The following is a 24,858-nucleotide window of genomic DNA, read 5'->3' on the forward strand; positions in this document are numbered from 1 at the left end:
TCTCTGTGTGACTCCTGACGTGTTCTCTGTGTGACACTCCTGACGTGTTCTCTGTGTGACACTCCTGACGTGTTCTCTGTGACTCCTGACGTGTTCTCTGTGTGTGACACTCCTGACGTGTTCACACTCCTGACGTGTTCTCTGTGACACTCCTGACGTGTTCACACTCCTGACATGTTCTCTGTGTGACTCCTGACGTGTTCTCTGTGTGACACTCCTGACGTGTTCTCTGTGTGACACTCCTGACGTGTTCTCTGTGTGACACTCCTGACGTGTTCACACTCCTGACGTGTTCTCTGTGTGACACTCCTGACGTGTTCTCTGTGTGACACTCCTGACGTGTTCTCTGTGTGACACTCCTGACGTGTTCACACTCCTGACATGTTCTCTGACTCCTGACGTGTTCTCTGTGTGACACTCCTGACGTGTTCTCTGTGCGACTCCTGACGTGTTCTCTGTGACACTCCTGACGTGTTCACACTCCTGACGTGTTCTCTGTGTGACACTCCTGACGTGTTCTCTGTGTGACACTCCTGACGTGTTCTCTGTGTGACACTCCTGACGGGTTCACACTCCTGACATGTTCTCTGACTCCTGACGTGTTCTCTGTGTGACACTCCTGACGTGTTCTCTGTGTGACACTCCTGACGTGTTCTCTGTGCGACTCCTGATGTGTTCTCTGTGACACTCCTGACGTGTTCTCTGTGTGACACTCCTGACGTGTTCTCTGTGACACTCCTGACGTGTTCTCTGTGTGACACTCCTGACGTGTTCTCTGTGTGACTCCTGACGTGTTCTCTGTGTGACACTCCTGACGTGTTCTCTGTGTGACACTCCTGACGTGTTCTCTGTGCGACTCCTGACGTGTTCTCTGTGTGACACTCCTGACGTGTTCTCTGTGACACTCCTGACGTGTTCTCTGTGTGACACTCCTGACGTGTTCTCTGTGCGACTCCTGACGTGTTCACACTCCTGACGTGTTCTCTGTGTGACTCCTGACGTGTTCTCTGTGTGACACTCCTGACGTGTTCTCTGTGTGTGACACTCCTGACGTGTTCTCTGTGTGACACTCCTGACGTGTTCTCTGTGTGACACTGCGTGTCTGATTCTGCCTGGAAGGTGGGTTGTGTCCTGTATCGTCCTCAGGCACCAGCTGTCACCCACTCATGTCTCCCGTCTTTTCTCCCCAGGTGAGTACAGCTACCTGGGGACCACCCTCCGCCACGTGTCCATAGAACCCATGCCGTCCCCCATGGACGTGAGACAGCTCATCACGCTGTACGGGATCCTGCCCTTAGGTGAGACCCCCCAGGCCCCAGTGGGCCTCTTCTGCCAGCAGGGGGCGCCGCTCGCTGGCTCTGACCCTGGGCTCCTGGTGGTCGCTGCAGCTCCGTGTCTTGAGCCCCTGAGTGAGCCCGGGTTCATCCCAGCAGTGCGTCCCTGGGCCCCCCGAGCGGCACCAGCAGGTGCCGTCCCCCTCCCCGTCTCCGTGTGCTGTGGCTTGCACATGGCTTGTGTGGTGCCCAGGCTTCCTGGGTCCCCATTTACCCTCACCGCCAGGTCTGGCGAGAGTGGGAACTTAGTCCTTGCTGGGACCTCTGAGCCGTGAATGGGATTAGACACGGGCATCGGAGCAGAGCCCCGCGCGGGATGCACGCATTGTGCTGGGGGCAAGAAGATAAACTGCTGGTGGGGCCCTGGGGGCTGCATACACAGATGAGCCCCGGAGCCCATCGCAGAGCCGGGAGGCAGCACCCTGCGGGCTCTCCCGCTGGGCCCCTCGCGGCGCAGACGCGGGGCGGTGGGTGCGGGTCCGGTGCTCAGGCAGCCCCGCCGGGCCCTCCCGCTGTCACCGAGGAACCTTCCGTCCACGACCGCGGCCGAGTCCTCAGGCCCCTGCGCTGGCCGAGGCGTTTGTCTCCTGGTGGGGCTTCTGCGCCCTGTGACCAGACCGCGTCCGCGGGGTGAGTGGGCGCAGGAGGGGCACAGACAGCCCTGCACGTGCTGCACCGAACCTGGCCAGGCTGACGTGGGATCCTGTTCTGAAGGCAGGTGTTTGTTGGCTGCAGCTGTTCAGGTCGGCTTGGTGGTGGCCAGCGTGTGGACACTGCGGACAGCTCCACGGGCCATGTCCCACACCTGGCCAGGGAGCAGCAGCCCCATCCGGGGCACCCGGGACGAAGGCTGAGGGTGCTGGGCCCCCTTGGTAGACAAGAGAGCCCGGAAAGTGGCTGGCCGGCGTCACCGTCCCCCAGAGGTCTGGGAGCGGAGTGGGGGTCACTTCCTCAGCAGAAACGGCCTCCTCGGGGTCCCGGCCGCGTCCAGCCCGACATTGCCCCTGCTTGTGCGGATCAGCAGGCGTCTCCGTCCCTTTTCGGTGGCTCTAGTAGAATGCTGGGCGCTGCCGAGTCAGGAAGAACAGACGTCCACTCTGGCCACAGTTCCAGAGGCAGCTGCCCGGTGCTGCCGCATCAAATGGCGGAAAACAGAGAAGCAAGGCGCGTGCAAGACACGCAAAACCCAGCGGCGGGCTTGACTTAGGACAGCCTGCGCCCGCAGGAAGCAGCCCAGTCCCTGGTGAAGTCCAGCTGCCCCTCAGAGCCCCACCTCCAGCACCACCATCCAGACCAAGAAACGTCAGCGCGAGCTCGGAAGGGGACACACCGTCTGCAAACCACAGCGCTAAGCATCTCCAAGGCCCAGGGCCAGCAAGAGACAGAGCTGGGCCGGGGACGTCCAATGCCGGCCTGCTGGTTACCCTGCGGTCCTCCCGAGGCTGGGCAGGGCTCTGAACAAAAGCTGGAAATGCCGCAGGTCTCTGGGGAGCTCCAACGAGGAGCAGGCAGAGCCGAGGGTGCAGGCAGCTGTGTCCTGTGTCCCTCCCGCCACCTCTGCCTGCCTGAGGTCAGCCAGGCCCCAGCTCAGAGGCCTCCCCGGACCACGCTCTTCCCAGCTGAGCGGCCCTGGCGGCCAGCCCTCTCCTGGGGCTCCCGCCCCTCCCGAGGTTGTGGCCCTAGCCCCAGGGCCTCCTCCCAGCCCAGGTCAGCCAGGGCCCTTGGCAAGGCTGGGTCCCGGCCCCCCACATTTCAGGAACCCCAGCAGCTGCACCCTGCTTGCGGTCCATCACCCGCCACTGCCAGTCAGTTGCCTGCCCCTCCTCCACCCCAGCCGGATCCCCGCCATGGCCCGTGCTCGGGTCCCCCTCACACCCCCTCCACTACAAGCTGCCCCCACAGTGCAGCCCGACGGCCCCGCCCCCTCGCTGGAGTCAGTTCTTCTCTGAGCGCTCTGAGGCTCTCCTGGGTCGTGGCACCATTTGCCTCCCACTCAGGTCAGATCAACGCAGGCCTCAGCTCCCCTCTTGGCAGCAACTCCTGAGTGTTTTCCACGTTGACTCCACCTCCCTTCTCACCACCCACCGAGGCCCCGAGCCAGGGCCACGCGCAGAGCAGCCTCTGATGCCCCCGCGCCGAGTGGACAGTGGGCAGGCGGCACTCCTCTCCTCCGTGGAAAGCAGCGTCTGGGACCCTCCCCCTCCGTGACCCCGCGGGAAACCTGCTCATCTCCTTCCCCTTCCATGAAGCCCGTGGTGTCATTCGAAGACCTGGCTGTGGGCTTCACCCAGGCGGAGCGCCAGGACCAGGTGACGCTCAGAGGTGCAGGGTGTGGTGCTGGAGCCAAGCCTGCCGTCCCTGGGGCACTGCATTCCCAAGCCTGATGTGGTCTCCAAATCGCAGCGAGGAGCAGAGCCCGGGACGGTGGCAAAACCCCGAAACCAGAGCCTGTAAGCGGCCCGCAGAAAGGATGAGCTGCTTGGAACCAAGTGGGAAAGTCAAGAAACAAAGTTGAGATCTGATTCTCCTTAGGCAGCCTGACAAGAGGCCAGCTGCAGAGAGACATGGTGGCCCTGGTGCTCTGGGCTCTCGCCGCGGGGCCGGGCAGAACTCAGCAGCCCAGGATTCACGCGGCGCGGGAGCTCCCCGAGCACAGTGGGAAGAGAGGCTCTGTGTCAGAGACACCTGTAACTGCGGGAAAAACAACTCCACTTTCCATCAAAATCGCGCTTCAATGAACATCAGCCAGCACACGCACTCGGGAGAGAAACTCCACGAACCTCTGGAGCTCCCCAGAGACCTTTAGGGAAAAAGGAATTGCTCCAAATTGTTTTCCAGGTTGATCGGAAAATGGGAGGTGGCCCTAAAAGTCATATTCTCGTCCCGTGAATTTCCTCTGTCTCGTCCATTACGAGCGGTGATGAACTCGACATGATCTCAGCTGATCAGAAAGGCCTAGACGTTCCCCAGAAGCGAGCTCGCCTGGCGGTGGTGGGTCCAGGGCTTGGTGCTGTGCCCTTAGAGGGGCCTCGGGGCCAGTCTGGGCTCCGCCTACCTGCGCTGCAGCCCGCAACACCCAGGCACAAGGTCCCTGTGACCTGGGAGCTCCAGTCGCTTTCTCACCCAGTGCTGGTTCACCCGGCCGCTCCTGACTGGCCAGCAGCCGGGGCGGGGGCAACAGGTCCAGGCCCCAGCTGCCTGGACCTTGGCCTTCCTTCCCCTTCCCCTCGCGAGGTTGCTCTCTTCCCCTTCCCCTCGCGAGAAGGGCTAGGAAGGAGGCTGCAGGAGTGAGCACGCCGCGTCTCACTTCCTTTCCCAGGCTGTGCGAGGATTTACTGCTGCTGCCGACAAGCAGAGAAACCCCCTCAAAAACCCACAAAGCCCGAGGCAAGCGATCGCAGGAATGCTCCTTAGAATTACGAGTGCCGCGGAAACGCTGGGGAGAGTGGGAGAGAAGAGGGTGTTGGGGACCAGAGACCCTGTGGCTCCAGCACACGCCCTGGCGTACAAATTAAGGTGTCACGGAGCCAGCTGGGACGGCCGGCGGGCCCCTGGTGCGCGATGCCCAGGGCACGTGGATCACGGTCGTGGAAGGAAGCCGGGGTCGCGGGGTGCGCGGAGGGCCTTGCTGTGGCCTCGCCCGAGAGGGGCAGGGTCTCAGCGCCTGTGCCTCTGCGTGTTTCAGGCTCCGCCTCCGTGCACGAGAAAGCTCCCCTGGTCAAGTCGCTGCTGCTGGCTGGGCCGTCCGGGGTAGGCAAGAAAATGCTGGTGCACGCCATCTGCACGGAAACGGGAGCCAACCTCTTCAACCTGTCACCGTCCAACATCGCCGGGAAGTACCCCGGCAAGAACGGCCTGCACATGATGCTGCACGTCGTCATCAAGGTACAGCGCCCCGCCCTCCGTGACCCGGCCACGGCCACACAAGACGGCCCCAGGCCGCGAGCACGAGTCCCTCAAACTTCCCATCACATCCCGCGTGAATTGCTTCATGATTGCACCCGGCCCCGCCTGTAGCTGTAAGAGACGGCTCTGTCCCTGGCCTGAGCAGCCCGCGTGCCACCCAGAGCCGCCTCTGTGGCCGGAGCCCACGCGTGCATCGCTGCAAAGGGTAACCCACTGCTCACTCTAAGAGCTGGCGTCCTCCGGCGTTTGCGTTTGGGGCATTGCTCTCTCACGTGGCCCCCTGTGCGTCAGCTCCTCACATGGGCTCCATGGGCCACGCAGGAGGCCACGCTGACCACAGGAAAGTGTCAATAGACAAAGGGATCGCAGGGCCAGAGACGGGGAGTTCCAGACAATCAAACCCGCCTCCCGGCATGTGCTCCGACCTAGCCACAGAACCGCCCCACGTGCCCCTTTTGTCGTCACCAAAATGAGTGAGTTCTAAAGAGCTTGGGTACAGACCAGTTTAGGGACATCAGGGTTGCTCTCTTCCCCACTGGCTACTGGAGGTCAGCGTCAGAACCGACACACGTGCAGACGCCGTCCCACGCTTGGGGCTGGATGTCACCCACAGGCGCTTTCTAAGGGGCTGTAAGCGAGGGGAGGAACCCATGGAGTGCACAGCTGTGTGGCCGCCCTTTCTCCTGCCTTGTGTCCTGGTCTAACTGCTTTTTTCAGAACGTCTATTCCAGCTGTCATGGAACTGTTGGATTTGTGGTTTGTTCGGGCTCTTGGTAGACACGGGATGGAAGTCTGTGTCAGATGCACCTGCTGCAGACGGCTTCCCTCAGCCGTGCTCACCTTCTCATTTTCTTACTGTTTTTTGTTATTTAATTGCTCTGTCAGTTACCAAAAGAGGGTCTTAAGGCCTCCCTCTGGGTGGATTTCTCGGTTTCTCTTCTTCCATCAGCTCTGGCCTCATCTGTGTCGGAGTGCTGTTATGAGCGGCCCCTTCGTTCAGGGTAATGTCTTGCTGATTGCTTTGTCAGGGATGAAATGCTGGTTTTGTTAGCACACCAGGTCTCAAAGCTGATCTGGCCTCATGTTAAAGCCACACGTGCTTGCGTCTGCTTCCTGCATGGGTGCATTTTTACATCTTGTGTTCAGTGCCTCCGTGTCTTGGTAGTTTAAGAGCAGTTCTTGGCCGGTGCTGTGGCTCACTTAGCTAATCTTCCACCTGCGGCGCCGGCACACCAGGTTCTAGTCTTGATTGGGGCACCGGATTCTGTCCCAGTTGCTCCTCTTCCAGGCCAGCTCTCTGCTGTGGCCCGAGAAGGCAGTGGAGGATGGCCCAAGTGCTTGGGCCCTGCACCCCATGGGAGACCAGGAGAAGCACCTGGCTCCTGGCTTCAAATCGGTGCAGCGCGCTGGCTGTAGCAGCCATTTGGGGGGTGAACCAATGGAAGGAAGATCTTTCTTGCTGTCTCTCTCTCTAACTCTGCCTGTCAAAAAAAAAAAAAAAAAAAAAGAGCAGTTCTTGTGAACAGCCCATGGTTGGGTTTTGCTTCCTTATTCACTCTGAGAATATATGCCATGTAGTGGGAACTTCACAATTATTCATAGGTGACTTAGGGCTACCATTTTGGTGTGCATTCTTAGTTTTCCTCCATTCTTTTCTATTCTGTTTCTCTTTTCCTGACTTCCTCTGGGTCAGTTCATGTGTTACTGTATTTCATTTACCTTCCTTGGCTGTCCTTTCAGCCACACTTTTTTTTTTTTTTTAACTTTTTAGTAGTTGCTCTGTTGATGACACTAGACAGTCTTAATTTATAAACCAAGATGAACTCTTTTTAAAGATTTATTTATTTATTTGAAAGAGCTACAGAGTGGTGGAGGGAGAGAGAGAGAGAGAGAGCGAGTGAGCTCTTTCATTCGCTGATCCACTCCCCAAATCGCTGCAATGGCCAGAGCTTCGCCAATCCAAAGCCAGGAGCCAGGAGCTTCTGCCAGGTCTCCCATGCAGGTGCAGGGACCCAAGGACTTGGTCCATCTTCTGCTGCTTTCCCAGGCCACAGCAGAGAGCTGGATTGGAAGAGGAGCAGCCGGGTTTTGAACCAGTGCCCGTGTGGGATGCTGGTGCTGCAGGCCATGCCACAGCACCAGCCCCAGTAAACTCTTAGTTTATCAACCGTGCAGTGTTGGTGTTGTACCCTTTTGCATAAAATGTGAAACCCTTGCAACAATGTAATCCATTTATTGTCCCCATCTTCTGTGTGTTTAGTGTCATACATCTCACATATGAATGCTACCAGTGCCTCAGCAGAATGCTTTTGTAACAGTGTAATGCTTTCTGTGCACCCACAAGTTCACTGTTTTTAATGTTCATCACTTTCTGTCAGTCCAGGTCTCCACCCGGTGTCGTGTACTTCCGTCTGAACTTCCTGGGGCGTTCGTGTTGGTGCAGGTCTGCCGGCACACGTTTTCCTGGCTTCTGTTTCATTTGTCCTAGAACGTCTTCATCACGTCCATTTTTGAAGGATTTTTTTACTGGATGTAGAAGCACAAGTTGACTGCTTTCTGCTTCCATCGTCTTGTGGCTGCCATTGTTCCTGATGAGAAGTTACCGAACACCGGGGTCCTCCGAGGGTTGTGAGATTTTCTGGGTTTTGGTTGTCGTTGGTTGACTGTAATGCAGAACAGTTTCCTTGTTTGGTTAATATTTTTTTCTATCTAATCTGTTGTGTCTCACTGTGCTCATTGAATCTGCATGTGTTCAAAACCAAATTTGGGAGATTCTGGCCATTATTTCTTCATTTTTTTCTAGCACATTCTCTTTCCTCTCCTTCTGAGGCTGCAATTACATGTGTATTTGACTTCTTGCTGTTGACTGAGTCAGTGAGGTCCTGCTCTGATTTCATGTTGGGTCGTTTTGATTAATCCGGACTCAGGTTTTCTTACTCTTCTGTGGTCTCCAGTCTACCAGCAAACCCGTCTTGTGGCTTTTTCCTTTATTTCTGGCATCTTGCTCTTCAGTGCTAGAACTTACGTTTACTGGTGAATATTACTGGTTCTCATTTCTCTGCTACAGTTTTCCACCTGTTCACTCACAATGAGCATCTTCTCCTCTATGTCCTTGACCTTAGTAGGTGCCTACAGTCCTTACCTGTTCATTCCAGCACTGGGTCATCATGGGCACGAGGACGCCTCTGTGCTTCACTGTGTGCCACACCTTCCTGTTTTGTTAGTTTGATCAGTTTTTATTGTATGTGAACATGTGGGTGATATGATGAAGAGGCCCTGAGGCAGGCAGATTGCTGGTTGTTCAGCTTGAATGCTCAGCGTTTTGTTTTCTGTGTGGTTAATGTGGGTCTGTTTGGACTTTGTCCAAAGAAAATCTGTTGGTCTCAGGACATATCGTCTGCTGCAGGGTTCCATGGAAACTCTGTCTTCCAAGCCCCTCCAACCCAACAGTAGCTGAGGCCTGTGCTCAGTTATTTTTTGTTTGGGGATTTTTTTTTTATTTCTGATTTTTGTTTTAACACATTTCTAGTAATATTGAAAAGTATAAAGCAGAGTTCAAGGAAGACAAAGATTTAGCAATGTTTAATATTTTTTGTAGACATTTAATATGTAAACATCTTACACACGCATACCATTTTTCTTGAAAGCAGAGATGGATATATTAATGTCATGTAATGTGAGACTCATGACAAAGATCATACAGTGAGGAAGAAGGGTTTACATATATATATATATTTTTTTTTTGACAGGCAGAGTTAGTCAGTGAGAGAGAGAGACAGAGAGAAAGGTCTTCCTTCCATTGGTTCACCCCCCAAATGACCGCTATGGCCAGCACTGCGCCGATCCAAAGCCAGGAGCCAGGTGCTTCCTCCTGGTCTCCCATGTGGGTGCAGGTTTGAGCCATCCTCCACTGCCTTCTCGGGCCACAGCAGAGAGCTGGATTGGAAGAGGAGCAGCCAGGACTAGAACCCGGGATGCCAGCGCCTCAGGCAGAGGATTAGCCTAGTGAGCCGTGGAGCCAGCCAAAAGGGTATATTTTTACACAAGGGGTATAATTCAGGGAAGACTACATTTATAAATATCTATATACCAAATAGTATGGCACCCACATGTTTTATGCCGAATATATTAACTTCGCATACGAGAGAAAGCGTGGAGTTTGCCTTTCTGTGTCTGGTTTATTGCATTTTGCATGGTGATCTCCAGTTCCATTCATTTTGTTGCAGGTGTCAGGATTCTGTTCTTTTTATGGCTGAGTGCTGTTCCTGTGTGTGTGTGTGTGTGCATGTGTGTGTGTGTCCCGTTTTCTTTATCCACTCATGCACTAATGGACATCTACATGGATTCCATATCTTTGCTGTTCTGAGTTGGGCTGCAGTATGTGTGGGAGTGCAGGTATCTCTTTGATAAGCTGATGGCATTTTCTACATCCCAGAAGTGGGATAGCTGGGTCATATGGCAGGTCCGTTTTTCTTTGAGGAATGGCCCTGTTTTCCACAAGCACTGTGCTAATTGGCTTTCTCACCAACAGTGTGTTGTGGTTCCATTTTCTCCACTTCCTCACCAGCACTTGATAATTTTGGCTTTTGGGTGATAGCCGTTCTAACTGAAATGACATGATACCTCACTGTGCTTTGTATTTGCATTTCCCTGATGGCTGGTGATATACTGAGCATTTTTTTCGTGTATTTGTTTGTATTTCTTGTATGTTTTAAAATATGTATTTATTTTGTTTACTTGAAAGGCACAGTCACAGAGAGATATCCCAACTTGCCATAGTGCTTGGGCCTGGGCTAGGCCAATGCCAGGAACCAGAAACTTTATCTGGGTCTCCCATGTGGGTTGCAGGTGTCCAAGGACTTGGACCATCTTCCACTGCTTTCCCAGGCACAGTTGCAGGGAGCTGGATCAGAACTGGAGCAGCCGAGACAGAAGCCAGCGCTCTAGTGTGGATGCCACGGGTGTCACCACCAGCAGCTTAACCTGCTGTGCCACAGTGCTGCCACCTTGCACTTCTGAAAACTTGCTATTCAGATTTCTTAACTGGATTGCTTGTTTTACTGCTGTTGAATTTCTCAAGCTCTGTATATGTTCTGGACTTTAGTCTCTTGTCATATGCATAGTTTGCAAATATTTTCTCCTGTTCTGTCGGTTGCCTCCTCATTCTTGGTTGTTCCCTGTGCTGTGCAGAAGCTTCTTGGTTTGATGTTAGCCCATTTGTTTAGTTTTGGTTTTGTTGTCTATGCTTTCGGGAAGGTAGCCAAAAAGTCACTGCCTTTGTTGTACCTGAGCAAGTGCAAACAAAGGAGCACCTCACACTGATACAATCCGATGGTCCTTTATTGCCGGCGATGGAGAGTGGGCTCGTGCCCTAAAGAACTCTCGACCCTGAAGCCCAAAGCAACAGGGTTTATAAAGGCAAAAACCACAAAATTGGAAGGGGAATACATGGTTGCTAGGAACAGGGGGAATACATGGCTACTGGGGTCAAGCTGACCTAAAACCTATGTGAAACTAATAGCAATTATAATCTTGGCAATACCAGTTCCAATCTTAGCAATTTCAATGATAATCTTGACATTAATCCAGCTATTGGCTTAAATCACATGTAGGACATAGACAAATTACACTTTTATCATTAACCCAGGTGCAGCCTATCCACTTCCAAGCTTGAGCGATCGTGCTAGGGGGTTGCTATGCTCTGTCAAATGTGATGTAGTGGACTGCTATTGTCCGAGAATTTTAGATCACAGTGTCAGACCAGAGCCTCACGGGGCAGGGGGCCGCTTTCCCAGAATAGAGTCTCAGGTTCTCCAAAATGGAGTCCCTACCGTCAGGGTGTTACTTCACGTTTTCCGGTACATTAGAGCATCTTCCTCGTGTAGTTAAAGATCCGACTTTAGATCTTTGAGCTGTGTGCAGTTGATTTTTATAAAGCGTGTGAGGTGAGAGTGAGGGGTGTGAGGTAGGGGTTGATGAAACCCTGTTTACCAAGCTCCTCGAACATGGCAGTGGCCACGCTGGGTGCTCGGCTCTTCCGTTTTGCAGTTTCTGCTGAGATTCTCGGGTGCCTCCCCGTGCACGCACACTGAGGTTCGCCAGACTTTGCAGCCAGGCCGCCCTGCGTGCGTTCATTCTCAGCACCAAGTCCTGCTGACACTTGGCACCGTCAGGAACGGACACACGTGCGTTGTAGCATAGTATTTGAAAGGCTTCTGCAGTGCACTGTGGTAATTCGGGGATCCTCACAAAGGCCTTCATCAGTACCCCCATTTCACTGCCTGCAAAGCTGAGGCACAGAGCACGGAAGCCACGTTCTGGGGTGGTAGTGCTGCGGTCTGACCCCAGCCTGTGTGCAGAGCCTCCAGGGTCTTCAGCCTCAGGGTCCCGCACCGCACCCCCCTGCCCGAGGTGGGGCTCACGTAGGGCCGCCCAGCATCCCGCACCCCACTCCCAAAGTGGGGCCGACACAAGGCTGTCCCGGCGTCCGGCACCCCACTCCCAAAGTGGGGCCGACACAAGGCTGTCCCGGCGTCCTGCACCCCCCTACGTGAGGTGGGGCTGAAGCAAGACCGTCCCAGGGTCCCGCACCGCACCCCCTACCTGAGGTGGGGCTCCCACAAGGCTGTCCCCTCCCACCTGCCAAGTGGCCTGGTAGCTCCCGCGGTGACTCCTGGACCTGTTCTCACTCCGGGGACTTCCGTGTTCCTGTTCTGCTGGGAGACTCTCTCGGGATACTAGAAAAGCTCTCTCCGCCTGTATCAGAGTGACTGCAAACTGACGTTGTGCGGACCACAGAGTGCTGGGGTCAAGCTGTTGGAACGGGACAGGCGGATGGATCTGGGCTGCGTCCCGCCGGAGTGCCCCACCGCCCCACCGCCCCACCCAGGGTCAGCCCAGCCTGCCCCTGCTCTCTCAGTTACCATTCAGGGTTTGCACCCAGCTCGCTCCCTCTGAGGGCTTCAGGAGATGGACATTTGCAACATAATTTTAAAACTGTGGGAACGCAGACCAAAATGTCTGCACTTACTAAGTGTTTAAAAAGAACCCAGGGACTAGCGTATGGGAAAGTGAGCCCCCACCCTGTAACCCGCACTCCACTAATCCCCTGCTAGGCGGCCGGCCCCTCGCTGGCAGCTGCTGACTGCCTGGGGACTCCCAGCCCCCAGTCGGGGCCACAGCACACAGGCAGGCACGCGGCTCCCACCAGCCTGAGCTCCCCCTGCCCGAGGCCTCACGGTGTGCGGTGAGTGAGTGACGAGGGGGCCTTTCCAGCTTGGAAAACAGAGACCGGGCAAGAGTGACATTGGTTTTCGCCTGTGGTTGTCTACGGCAAGCAAGATGGGCCCCTCGCAGCAGGAACTGCCCCCCAGCCCCTCCCCGGAGATTTGACGTCTCCTGTCGGTAACTCAGCCGCCAAAACACAGACGGGTCTTCATTGCTGAGCCACCGTATCCTAAGACTCATTTTTACGTATTCATTCATGTATTTTCATCTACTTGAAAGCAGAGAAAAAAAAGAAAAGAAATTTTCCACCCACTAGTTCATTCCCCAAATGCTCACAATTTCCCAGCGCTGGTCCAGGTTGAAGCCAGGAGCCCAGAACTCCACCCACGCCTCCCACTTGGAGCCTGAGCCCAAGCACTTGAGCCATCACCTGCCTCCTTCCAGGGTGTGCATTAGCAGGAAGCCGGACCGGGAGCAGAGCAGCTGGGTCTCAGGTGGGCACTCTGATATGAGAGGCAGCGTTCCCAGCAGTGCTGAACCCACTGCACCGCAACACCCACCCCACGACTCTAATTCTGATGGGGACCGTTTGGCGGTATTCCTTTTGGAGAATAGGAAAGGTGAAAATCCGCAGAACCCTCCGGGGTGGAGAAATCTTTGTTTGCTAGAGTCTCCCAGGATGTAAAATGCGCTCACTGGTGAAAATTCATCTTTATGCCATGAGTGACACGGAAACTAACCCCATAGAGATATTCGGTAGGACTGAAGAGCCCTCTGCTGGCCATTGAGGTAAACTATCGCATATAACTTCCGAAAAGTTCAATTATGAATTAATTACATTTAATTGTCCATGACCTCAAACTATCTGTGGGTAATTTAAGCGAAGCCTTCTCATCACTAGATGAAAATTAAGAGAGCAAAGGATACCATTTGTCATTAGCAAATTGGCAGAGATTTTTTATTGCTGACACTTGCAGAGGAGAGGCGTGGGGCACGTGTGTCGCTGCAGCGTGTGCACAGACAGCCTGCAGGTCAGCGCACCTGCACGCGTGAAGACGGGAGGCGTGTACAGGTCCTCAGCCCACAGAGGACGATGGGCCCCGAGGTGTCTGGTTAAGTAGACAGAGGGAAACTGTGCAGACGTTCAAAAGCAAGTGTTAAAGTCGGGGTGGAGAAAGGACCGTGCAGGAACCATGGGCGGGAGCAGCCGGCCCTTTAGCGCACACGCGGCGGTCCGGAGGGCCTGTGGGGGAACAGGGAGTGTTCACCCATGGATTCTGGGTGCGTCGAGGGAGGAAGGGGCTGTCTGTGGCAGCCTGTCCGTTCTGAGACTCCCAGTGATGAGCAGGACCTTTGCCGTGGCCTCTGGAGAAGCCCCTGCAGGTGCACAGCTCCTGTCTCGCCTGCTCGGGGACCTGCGGTAGCAGCCTCCCTGTCGGCTCCCCCAGACATGTGTGCTACAAGGAAGCGGAGCCCTTCTTGCCCCAGGGTCACCCTCCCCCCCCTTCCTCTTCCTCTGCGCAGCCCTCCTGCCCGGAACACACCTCGCCTCGCCCACAGTGCCCTCCCCCAGGCTTGCCGCCGGCCCACCTTTCTGTGGGCACTGTCCTGTCTGCCCTGTCTCTGACCTGTCCACACCTTAGCTGCCTGTCCCCCAGCTCCTGTCCCCTCACCTCGTGCCAAGGCCACCATGACTGCCTCATGACCAAGCCCTCCGGCCAGCCCCGGCCGCTCCTGCCCTGCCCCCTCTGTCTCCTGGCTCTGAGGCCAGCTCGCCCTTCCATGGCCCCTGTTCCCCACAGCCTGGAGCTGCGACCTCCTCCAGTGTCTTCCCTGTGGAGTCCCCGCTTCGTCTCTGCAACCCTCATCCCGCCTCCGCTCCCCTAGGATCCCTTCTACCCATTCTGCTGGCTTCCACTGCCCCTCTGGCCACTCCCTGGACCCGCTGTCCTCTGCCTGCCCGGCTGCCCTGAGCTCCCCGTGGCCCAGACCGGCCTCATCATTCCATGCCTACAGCGCCCACCCCAGCCACCCCTGCCTTCAACCTCGCCGCTCACCAAGCCCGCTGCCCGCAGTGCCCACCCCGGCCACCCCTGCCTTCAGCCTCCACTCACCAAGCCCGCTGCCCACAGTGCCCACCCCAGCCACCCCTGCCGGTGCTTCATGCTCTCACTCTCCATTGGGTTTGTCCGCAACGCTAAGTCCCCCAGCTCTCCCCTGCATGGGTAAGGCCTTCTGTGACCCCTTCCAGAAGACCCCAAGAGCCCCCATTCCACGTGTGGCGGCTCCTCCCTGCCCCCAGGCCGTGCGGCGTCAGGAGCCCCCTGAGGTTGTGACCCTGTCTGCGGTTTGCATCCCTCACCCCGCCTCCTGCCTCTGCCGATGTCGGTGCCCTTGGGCCACTCCCACCTCTGCCCTCCGCCGTCAGAGAGGGCTCCCGAGGTTGGGGCCTGCTCCGTCGATCTCTGTGACCCCAGCGCCTGCCACCCTGGGCCCTGGAGGGCACGACAGTGTCTCTGCGTTCTCCCTGCAGAGGTGACGTATGACAGAGAGAGGAGGACGCGGGCAAGGGTGGGATGCGTGGGAAGAGGCATCTGGTCTCCTGGGGCCACACATCAGGTGCAGGCAGGCGGGCAGCCCCAGGCTCAGCCCCGGCTCCAGCACTCCTGTGCCTCAGTGACTCATCCAGGAAAGGGGAGGACGCCGTGGAGGTGCTGGGCACCCCGTTGGACATGTGGCCAGTGAAGACACAGGGGCGTCGTGGGTGTTAATGCACTTTACTGGCGGCCGTCGGATTTATTGTCATCCCCATCAGATGGCCCTTTGTGTCTTTCTGATAAGAATTCCAAACCACGTCACCCCAGAGTCCCCCCACCCAGTGCCCGTGAGCCCCAGAGCAGGTGAGCATCCCGGGAAAAGAGTGCGTCACAGGTATGTGGGTTGGAAAACGCGGGAAGTGTGGCATCCCCCCACTGGGTCCAAAGGAGCACGGAGTTAAAGGAACTTCACGTGCACAGCCAGTGGAGCGGTGTGGCCGAGTTTCAAAGTAGCTCTCAGCGAGGCGCCAGAAGTAAGACTTTTGGTCTCCAGGTGACGCCAAGTTCGGAGGACTCCTGCGTTTCAAGGCAGTCTGTGCAGCTTTGATAGAAGCCGACAGAGCAAGCGCGCGGCGGTGGGCACTCCCGCCCACGGCTCCCGTCGGGAGGAGCTGCTGGAGAGGCTCGCAGCGCCCGGATGGGAGCCGCGGAAAGTCCCTTGCTGGCCGAGTGGACTCAGGGCAGGGACGGTCTGCTCTGCGGCGGGGACACCGTTCGCACTGAGACAAGAAGCGGCTGTTCACGAGAACGTGGTTCTTCCACGGGTGGCGGTTGAACCTACGAGAGACTGGAAAGAGGAAGGTTTTGCCTCTGTTACTATAAACGGCCTTTTCCGTAAGAAACTGGAAGCCTGTTTCAAGCAGCTTCTCATTTTCATGTTTGCTCTTGGGGCTGGGAAGAGGAAGGCTTTGATGTAAAAGAGCTTTCAGGGAGCGGTGGCTGGTCGGAGCCACAGACGGTGGAGCTCACGCCACAGGGCTGAGACGGGGGAGGAGCCACGCGGTGGGAGGAGCCCAGGAGGCCCAGTGCGCAGGCATCAGCGTGGGGCTGAGGCACGGGGACACCCGCGTCTGTGGGGGGTGAGACGGGTCACACTGGAGCTGGCAGGGGGCAGGGGTGCAGCATGCAGGGGAGAGGCCTGTGTGGGATTCAGAAGCTTCTAGAAGGCAGGCACCACGCCGTGAGGCTGTGGCACTGCAGAAGATGTGGTGCTGGGCATCGTCAGCACCAGAAGCCGCCTGGAGCCCCCAGGCTGCGGTGGGGGTGCGCAGAGAAGCAGGAATGAGGTCACTGTCGAGACTCGGCTGTGCGTAGCTAAGGGAGGACGCCATGGAGAGCCACGCGGTGGGGCAGCCGTGTCTGACCTTGGGGTGGTGGTGTCTGACCTTGGGGCGATGGTGTCTGATCTTGGGGCGATGGTGTCTGATCTTGGGGCGATGGTGTCCGACCTTGGGGTGGGGGCGTCTGACCTTGGGGCAGGGGTGTCTGACCTTGGGGTGGCAGTGTCAACCTTGGGGCGGGGGGGGGGTGTCTGACCTTGGGGTGGGGGTGTCTGACCTTGGGGTGGGGGTGTCTGACCTTGGGGTGGCAGTGTCAACCTTGGGGCAGGGGGGGGTGTCTGACCTTGGGGTGGCTGTGTCTGACCTTGGGGTGGTGGCGTCTGACCTTGGGGCAGGGGTGTCTGACCTTGGGGCAGGGGTGTCTGACCTTGGGGTGGTGGTGTCTGACCTTGGGGCGGGGGTGTCTGACCTTGGGTGGTGGTGTCTGACCTTGGGGTGCTGGTATCTGACCTTGGGGGTGGGAGTGTGTGACCTTGGGGTGGTGGTGTCTGACCTTGGGGCGGGGGGTGTCTGACCTTGGGTGTCGACCTTGGCTGTGCCTCAGCTTCCCCGGGGAGCTCTGGAAACCACTGGCGTCTGCACAGCACCCCAGTTACGTGGGAACCTCAGGGCCGGGGCAGCGCCGCCTTTCAGAGCTCCCTGGCGAGTCCATGAGAACCGCTGAGCTGTCAGGAGTGAAAGAGGCTGCCCTGCCTGCCTCGGTCTCCTTTCTGCGCAGTGCAAGCGTGCGGTGTTGCCGGCACCGCCCGGCACCAGCGCCCTTAGGCGGGGATGCCGTTGGCCGTGGTTTCTGGCAGGACTCACACCCCGTGCCTGTCGGTGTCTTCAGTGCCCCGGCAGCAGGCAGATGGGCCCAGGGCACAGCACGGAGCCCTCCCCACAACCCCTCCCACACTTCCCCCCGCGTCCCTGTCGTGCCCATCTTTCTGCCGGACGGTGACCTCAGTCCGTGCGTCATACGTGACCTTGCTCGGGGACGCGGGAAAACCAGCACCACGTTGCTTGCCACACAGAGAGCTGCTTGTATTCAACAAAAAAATCAGAGGGGCGCAAGAGAGCGGGCGGGTGGTAGCCCCTCTGTCTGGTGGCATCGGTCCCTCCTCCATGGAGAAGGGACCACTCACCTGGCTTGCGGTTCCCCTCTCACCTGGGTGACTGGAGATTTGAATCCACCACCGGGCAGCATCAGCCCCAGCCAGGACCCCTGTGAAGTGGCAGCCCGGTCAGAGGGCCGTGGCACCGGGCAGCACAGAGAGAAGGCGCGGTTGCCACGAGGAGGGCAGGACCCACTGCGTGCCTGGCAGGCGCAGGTGCATCTATTTCCGCCGCACCTCTCTGAGCTTCGTCTTTTTCTCTAATGATCTGAATCCAGGGAGGAGGCAGTATCTACCCAGACTCTGGTACAGGGGAAAAAACTCAGAGGCCAGGCCAAACGCAGGGGGACCAGGCAGGTGGGCGGTGCCCAGTGTGACCTAGGGGACACCAGGAAGGAAGAGAACAAGGCCTTAGGGTTCAGAAGATCAGGATTTGGGCTGTAACCCGGCCACTTGCTCCCTCTGTGTCTTGTCTGTGAAGCACGAGTGGGGGGGACCACATGGGTGGGGGGGGCCACGTGGGTGGGGGGACCACGTGTGTGCCCTGCTGCCCAGCATCACCCTGTCTTTGAGTCCTGCTTCTGCCACTTGGCAGCACTGCTGTCACTACGTCTTCCAGCCTCAGTTTCCCCATCTGTAAGCAGGGCTGGTGACAACATGAGGACACAGGAATTATCACAGGACTGGGCACATGGTGGCTCTGACCCCATGAGATGCTGTGAGTGACGTGTGTCGCCACCGCCTGGCACATGCCTGCTCACTCACCAGCGTCCAGGGCTCCCTCTTGTTGTCAGGCCACACGGCCTCAGGGACTGGGATTCCCAGGGGGGCTTCCTCATCCTTAAACTCTGGCTCTGAGTCTATACAGTGACACAGGCCCAGCAGAGCGTGGCTGGTGCTGTCTCCCCCGGGCTCCTGCCTGTGGGAGCCGTGCACACAGCCAGCCCAGGTGTTGAAGGGTCAAGTTCATCAGTGTCCACTGCTGTCCATGAAGGTGCTGTCTAGGCGGCCAGCCACTTGGTCCCCAACAGCCGAGATGTGGCACAGCGGCCCCAGAGCTTCTCCCGTCCCGGGGTGGGTGCCCGTCTTTGTTGCACGTTGAGCCTCTGCCACCGCGATGTTGTCAGACATACAAAAATAGGAGAGGACATTACGCGGCCCGATGAGGCTGACACAGCTTTCATCCGTCCCAGTTCACACAAAGCACAGACGGCTGCAGAAATGCCTGAACTTAGCTGTGGTGGCAGCGCTTTGAAGGGATTGTTGGGTGTGTGACAATGACTCGCGAGCTGCAGCAAGTCCCGGCCCAGCTCTGCCACGGAGCCCTGCAGGAGGGGCTTCAGAGCCGCTGCCTAGGGGGAGCCTCGGCCACAAAGTGCAGCCTGGGGGCCTCGGGCGGGAAGGGCCCTCCCCGTGGGGAGCAGTCCCGATGCACCCGACAGCCACGGGCAGGCTGAGGAAAACCTGTGGCCCGGGCCCCACGCATTTTCAGCAGACAGCAGCCAAATTGAGCGGAGGCAGAACACACGTCCCGCCGGTCAGGACAGGCCTGCAGGGTGGAGGGGAGGCCGAGGCCCTGTGTCCCACGCAGCAGGGCAGGTCCGGAGCCACAGGTGCAGGGGTGCACCATTGCCGGGGCCGGAGGACGGGCAGCACTGGCCAAGTGCTGTGCACAGCCGAGCGGGACTCGCAGCTGCAGGCGGCCACTTCTTTCTCCCCTGCAGGTGGCTCGGCAGCTCCAGCCCTCCGTGGTGTGGATCCAAGACACCGAGAAAACCTTCTACAAAAAAGTGCCCAATACAGAGAAGCAGGTGAGGGGCTTGTGCCCACTTCTCACAATGCTCGTTTCCTTGCCCCAAGGGGACCCCTTCCCGGGGGACCACTTCTGGAGCGGGCCTTGCCTTGCCCGGGGAGGAGGAAGGCACTGGGCTTTCGCACCTGCTGCGCTGGTCTCTGTCTGCCCCCAGCGCTCGTCTGCATTTGCAGGGACCCAGTGGTCTGCTCTTAGGAGACATAATTTAAAAGAAAATCAAAGAAAGTGGGAAAGCTGGGAGAAGGAGGGTTTTCAGCCCAAACATATGATTCACAGGAAAGAAACAACTTAGAGAACTCGGCTCAGTGACAGCAAATGGCACACACAGGAGTTATTATTAGGATTTCCTATTGTTCATCATAATAAATAGCAAAGAGCCTGAAATTTATGAACAAAGGCCGTCAACAGAACCGCTAAGTGCACCGCGTTCGGGCCTCCGGGGAGCCCGGCTCCAATTGCTTCCTTCCTCCTTTTATCCGCTCTCAATGGCCCCCCTCCCCAGGACTTCCCCCCGCAAATCACCAGCAAATTTCCCACAAGTTAAAAAAAAAAAGTGCAGACACACAGGATGGTTATCCACTTTGTCTTGCACCAGGGCCAGCAGCGTCTGGCTGGGAACCCCTGATTGACCCTGTGAGGGAGTGATCCCCGCTGATGTGCGTGTGTGGACCTCACTCTGAGCAGGCAGAGGCGACTGGGATAACAGAGGAAAGTGCCATCTCCGGTCCCCAAGTGAGCCGAGGGCCGTCAGCTCCCAGCTGTCAGAGGGCGCGTTCCTAATCACCCGGAGTCAGCCAGTCCGCTCCCTCTGCTGGCCGGCTTGCCACACTGAGGAGGAAACCCCACAGACACAGCGTGTGCCAACTCCAACTCCACGGCCGGCGGTGCCCCGAACAGGCTCCCAAGCCAAGAGGACCGCACAGCGCCACACCCTGAAGTCATCACCAGTGTGGTGCAGGGACGGACGGGGGCGACTCGCTCTCCTCCAGATGTCAGCTGGGCAGCGGCAACGCCCAGGCCTGCAACTCGGGAGATGTGGGCTGCAGGCGTGCCCTGGCTGTGTGTCCTGAAGCGTGAGTTAACTGCTTTGAGCCTCCACAACCTTACCTTTTGTGTTTTTTTTTTTTTCAAGATTTATTTATTTATTTGAAAGGCAGAGTTACTGAGAGGCAGAGGCACAGAGAGACTGGGAGGTCTTCCATCCACTGGTTCACTCCCCAGATGGCTGCAACGGCCAGAGCTGAACTGATCCAAAGCCAGGAGCCTGGAGCTTCTTCGTGGTCTCCCACGTGGGTGCAGGGGCCCAAGGACTTGGGCCATCTTCTACTGCTTTCCCAGGCCACAGCAGAGAGCTGGATAGGAAGAGGAGCAACCAGGACTAGAACTTACGCCCATATGGGATGCTGGCACTGCAGGCTGTGGCCTTACCTGCTAAACCACAGCGCCAGCCCCACTTTGTTTTTGAGATTAGTTCATTTGAAATGCAGTTATGGAGAAAGAGAGAGAGAGAGGGAGAGAGAGAGAGATTGTCCATCTGCTGGTTCACCCCTCAAATGGCCACAGCAGTGGGGGCTGGGTCAGGCCAGAGCCGGGTCTGCCATGCAGCTGACAGAGGCCCAAGCACTTGGACCATCTTCCATTGCATTCCCAGGTGCATTAGCAGGGAGCTGGATGGGAGGTGGAGCAGCCGGGACTGGAACCAGCCGGCAAATGGGATACGGGTGTTGCAGGCAGCTGCTTAACCCACTGGGTGACAGTGCCAGCGTCCTGCCACCTTCAGTTTGTCACACATGCACACCTGAGGGCCTGGAGAGTCCGAGAGAAGTGAGAGGCAAGCAGAGCAGACCAAGCCAGCAGGAAATGGAGCAGCAGCCAGGGGCCAGGGGCCACTGCACAGGGACTCGCGGCGAAGCAAGAGGCCGCCCCAGGAGGGAGCCGCGGCAGTGCAGACAGCCCCACGGCCCTGACGCCGCCATCATCGCTGCCCCGATCCCGGTCTCCACGTTTGCCCCAGTCAGCAACGAAGGCCCTCGGTGGCCCAGGCTGCGTTGTGGACGGCCAGACGCTTCCTGCTCACTTGTGCACTGGAAGCCTCTGTTACGTCGCAGGAGCCACGCATGTTGAAGACCAACCTGTGAATGCGAGTCCACACGGGAGATCCACAGTCCGGCCAGGGGTCTGAGCCACACTGGGCACAGAGCCGCTGGAGGCTGTGGTCCACCCCCAGCCTGGCCCGGCCCCAGCGCCCCAGCAGGAGGAGAGAGAGGGAGGGAATGCTGCCCATGGGAAGACAGATCTCCATCCAGCGCTGCCACACCCCCGGGACCCTGGGACCCTGGGGCTGGGCCTGGGCCAGCGCTGCCCTCTGAGATCCTGTGTCTCTGTGGACTTCCTCAGCCCCAGGGCCCTGGGCAGTCACACTGGGGGTCTCCATTCTGAGGTGATGAGCAGGAGCCAAGGGCAGCAGGCAGGCGGAAGCCGGGAGGCATCGTCACCGCCACCTCCTTGGATCCCTCACCCAGTGTCCTGCTCACCTGCCCGGGCCTCTGTGCGAGAGGCCCACCTGATCCCCAAGGGGCGAGGGTGCAAGAAGAGTGTTTGCCTGCAAAGAGGCCAGGATGCAGGTGTCCTGCCCGCCACGGCCACACTGCAGAGAGCGGGGCCCGACCTTGCCCTGGGCACTGCCTGCTAGCTGTGTGGGATCCAGGAACACCCCCTGAACACTCAGCTTCTTGTTTTAAGATTTATTTTGAAAGTCAGAGTTACAGAGAGCCAGAAGCAGAGAGAGAGAGAAATCTTCTATCCACTGGTTCACTGCTCAGATGGCTACAACGGCCAGGGCCAGGCCAGGACAAAGCCAAGAGCTAGAAGCTTCATCCAGGTCTCCTGAGTGAATGCCAGTGCCCAAGAACTTAGGTTGTCTTCCACTCCTTTCCCAGGCCATTAGCAGGGAGCTGGATCAGATGTGGAGCAGCAGGGACTCGAACCAGTGCCTGTGTGGGATGCCGGCAGCAGCTTAACCCACTGCGCCACAACACCGGCCCCAACATCCAGCTTCCAAATCCAGGACCTCCGCCTGTGGGCCGAGGCCTCTCCCGTGGCGAAATGCACAGAGCCCACACAGTCAGGCAGCGTGGAGCCTGCGTCACAGGATGCCGGAGGAGGCCATGGGGATGGTGACTGATACTTTCTCCTTCCCAGGCGCTACAGACACTGACTCCAGCCTGAGCAGGAGGCGGCCCCGCCTCTGGGACAGAGGAGGACAGGGCCTCTGAGAGGGCGCCCTCTGCTTAGAGAGTGCGGGATGGGAGCACACGGCCAAGTGCACAGTCCAGCCCCCTTGTGCGGGTTGGGAGCACACGGCCGAGTGCACGGTCCAGCTCCCTTGTGCGGGTTGGGAGCACACGGCCAAGTGCACAGTCCAGCTCCCTTGCCCGCTTCTGCCACTCACAGGCAGGAAGACCCAGAGTGCAAGCCACTGGCTCTTCCCCTCATGCCCACAAGGCTGGCCCCCTCGTGTGCACCTGTGTCCCCAGGCCCGGGCCCTCCTTGACCCCCATGTGAGCTCTAACCCTCGCCCTGAAAGCAGCCTTGGCTTTTGAAAGGTGCACTGCTCCGGGTTCTCCCTTCTCCAGGCCCCTCGTATCATCCGCAACAGCCCTCACAATGCTTTCACACGCAGGGATTTCTGGAAGGTCCGAACCCTGAGTGACCACACCTGGCAGGTGCCTGCGCGGTGCCCCCTCCCTGCCTCCTGGGAGGAGGAGCACACGGGTCCCCTCGCCCTGCGCGAGGCTGGGGTGTGCTGGGTGAGTGTGCACGGGTGCAGGCACAGAAGGACGCGGCAGGGCCGCCCGTTCCTGTGCTTTCTGCGCCATCACCCTTCGCGACTCCGTAAGACGAGCGCCTTGCTGACATCACCGCCAGCCTCCACGAGGGGGCCGCTCGCTTTGTTGGGGCTGGCGGCCGTGGTGGTTTCGTGGCGCTACCTGCAGAAAAGCAAATTGAGATGGCCGTGTGGATGCTAGCCGCTAATTTGAAACTGCCCACAGGTGCACAGCTGTGAGGGTTGGCAGGCCCGGCAGCATGGGGTGGGGCGTGAGGCAGGTTGCCAGGTGATGGGGGCTGGCTGCTGGCGTGCCGGCTGAGTGCAGGGGTCTCGCAGGGACTGGACAGCTCCGAACTGCACCAGGAGAGGCCCAAGTGCAGGAGGGAATGAACACGCCTCTTCCTTCTGCCGCCTGCCGAAGGTGCCGCGCCTCACCGTCAGCACCTGCTTCCGTCTGGACGCGGCCCGGGGTCAGCACTTGTTAGCCGCAGGGGCTTGTTAGTTTCAGATGTCCCTGCCATTTCAGGATGCACAAGCAGCCTCAGAACGGGCAGGGACCACGCTGCCATCGCCATGGCAACCGGGCAGCTGAGGATGGGCTCAGACCACACAGGTGTATCCCACCCCCACCCCGGGACCCATCCCCATGCACACCAGGACCCCCAGCTGAGTCGTTCTTCCACTGGCCTTTGGGCGGCTGACATGGACACCCTGTGTGGCCCAGTGGCCTTCGCCCCTTGCTTTGTTCTCCATCAAACTTCTCAGCAGACAGTTCCCAAAGTCCCCGGTCACTCAGCCCACCACCATCAGCTTGCCGCCCTCACCACTCCACAGAAATGGTTCTCATGAGATTCTTTGACACCAAAGAAGTGCAGAGCTTCTTTGAAAACTACAAGAATGTTGTTGAAAAAACGTGAAGATGGAAACAAAGTGAAAGACGTTGTGTGAGGCGATGTTACGGCGGCAGTGACTCCCAAGTTGATCTACAGATTGGATGCAATTCCACTCAAAATCTCAGCCAGTTGATTTGCAGAAATTCGTAAGTAAAATTCACACAGAAATTCAAGGGACTCAGTCAAAACATTCTTCAAAAATCATACAAAATCAAAATGCTCAAATTTCCCAGTTTCACTTCTGAATACGCCACAAAGCTGCACCCATCAAGACCATGTGGTGCTGGCATAATGAGAAACAACAGAGCAGTGGCACAGAACTGAGTTACCCAGGAACAAGCACCCACATTCGACAAAGGACAGTCCAGTGCGGAAAGTAGTCTTCAGCTAGTGGGCTGTGGGCCAACGGAGTGAAGTTGGACCCCTACCTCACACCATAAATGAAAATCAGAGGCCTGAAGGCTAGAGCTGCAACCTTTCTTGAGAGGCATTGGTGTGCGTTTCCGTGGCCTGGGATTAGACGGTGGTTTCCACACCAGAAGCACGAGCGACAAAAGAAAAATCAAATTGCACGTCAGCAAAATCTAAAACATTTTGGTGCAAAGGCACCACAGAGAGTGGAAAGAAGGGGAGAAAGCATTCGCCAACCTCACACTGATAGGAAACTTGGATCCAAAATATATAAAGACCTGTTACAAGTCTGCAATGAAAAGACACATCACCCGGCTTTAAAAATGAGCCAAGGAACTCAACACCCATTTTTCCAAAGAACAAATCCAAATGACAGTTCAGCCCATGGAAAGATGTCAGGCACCGTTAGCCCCA

The 24,858-nt window shown here is 57.6% G+C and overlaps 1 protein-coding gene across 1 annotated transcript in view; it reads left to right on the top strand.

Moving 5' to 3' along the window:
- Positions 1-24,858, top strand: part of DRC11 (dynein regulatory complex subunit 11) — a 153,136-nt gene that overhangs the window by 113,625 nt on the left and 14,653 nt on the right. Inside the window, exons 14-16 of the mRNA XM_070070001.2 lie at positions 1,191-1,298; positions 5,020-5,219; positions 19,223-19,309. Coding sequence (XP_069926102.2) covers positions 1,191-1,298; positions 5,020-5,219; positions 19,223-19,309 — 395 coding nt within the window. The remainder of the gene's footprint in view (positions 1-1,190; positions 1,299-5,019; positions 5,220-19,222; positions 19,310-24,858) is intronic.

Source organism: Oryctolagus cuniculus, chromosome 3 (assembly GCF_051225735.1).
Source record: "Oryctolagus cuniculus isolate XC-2025 breed Fujian yellow rabbit chromosome 3, ASM5122573v1, whole genome shotgun sequence".
Taxonomy (NCBI): domain Eukaryota; kingdom Metazoa; phylum Chordata; class Mammalia; order Lagomorpha; family Leporidae; genus Oryctolagus; species Oryctolagus cuniculus.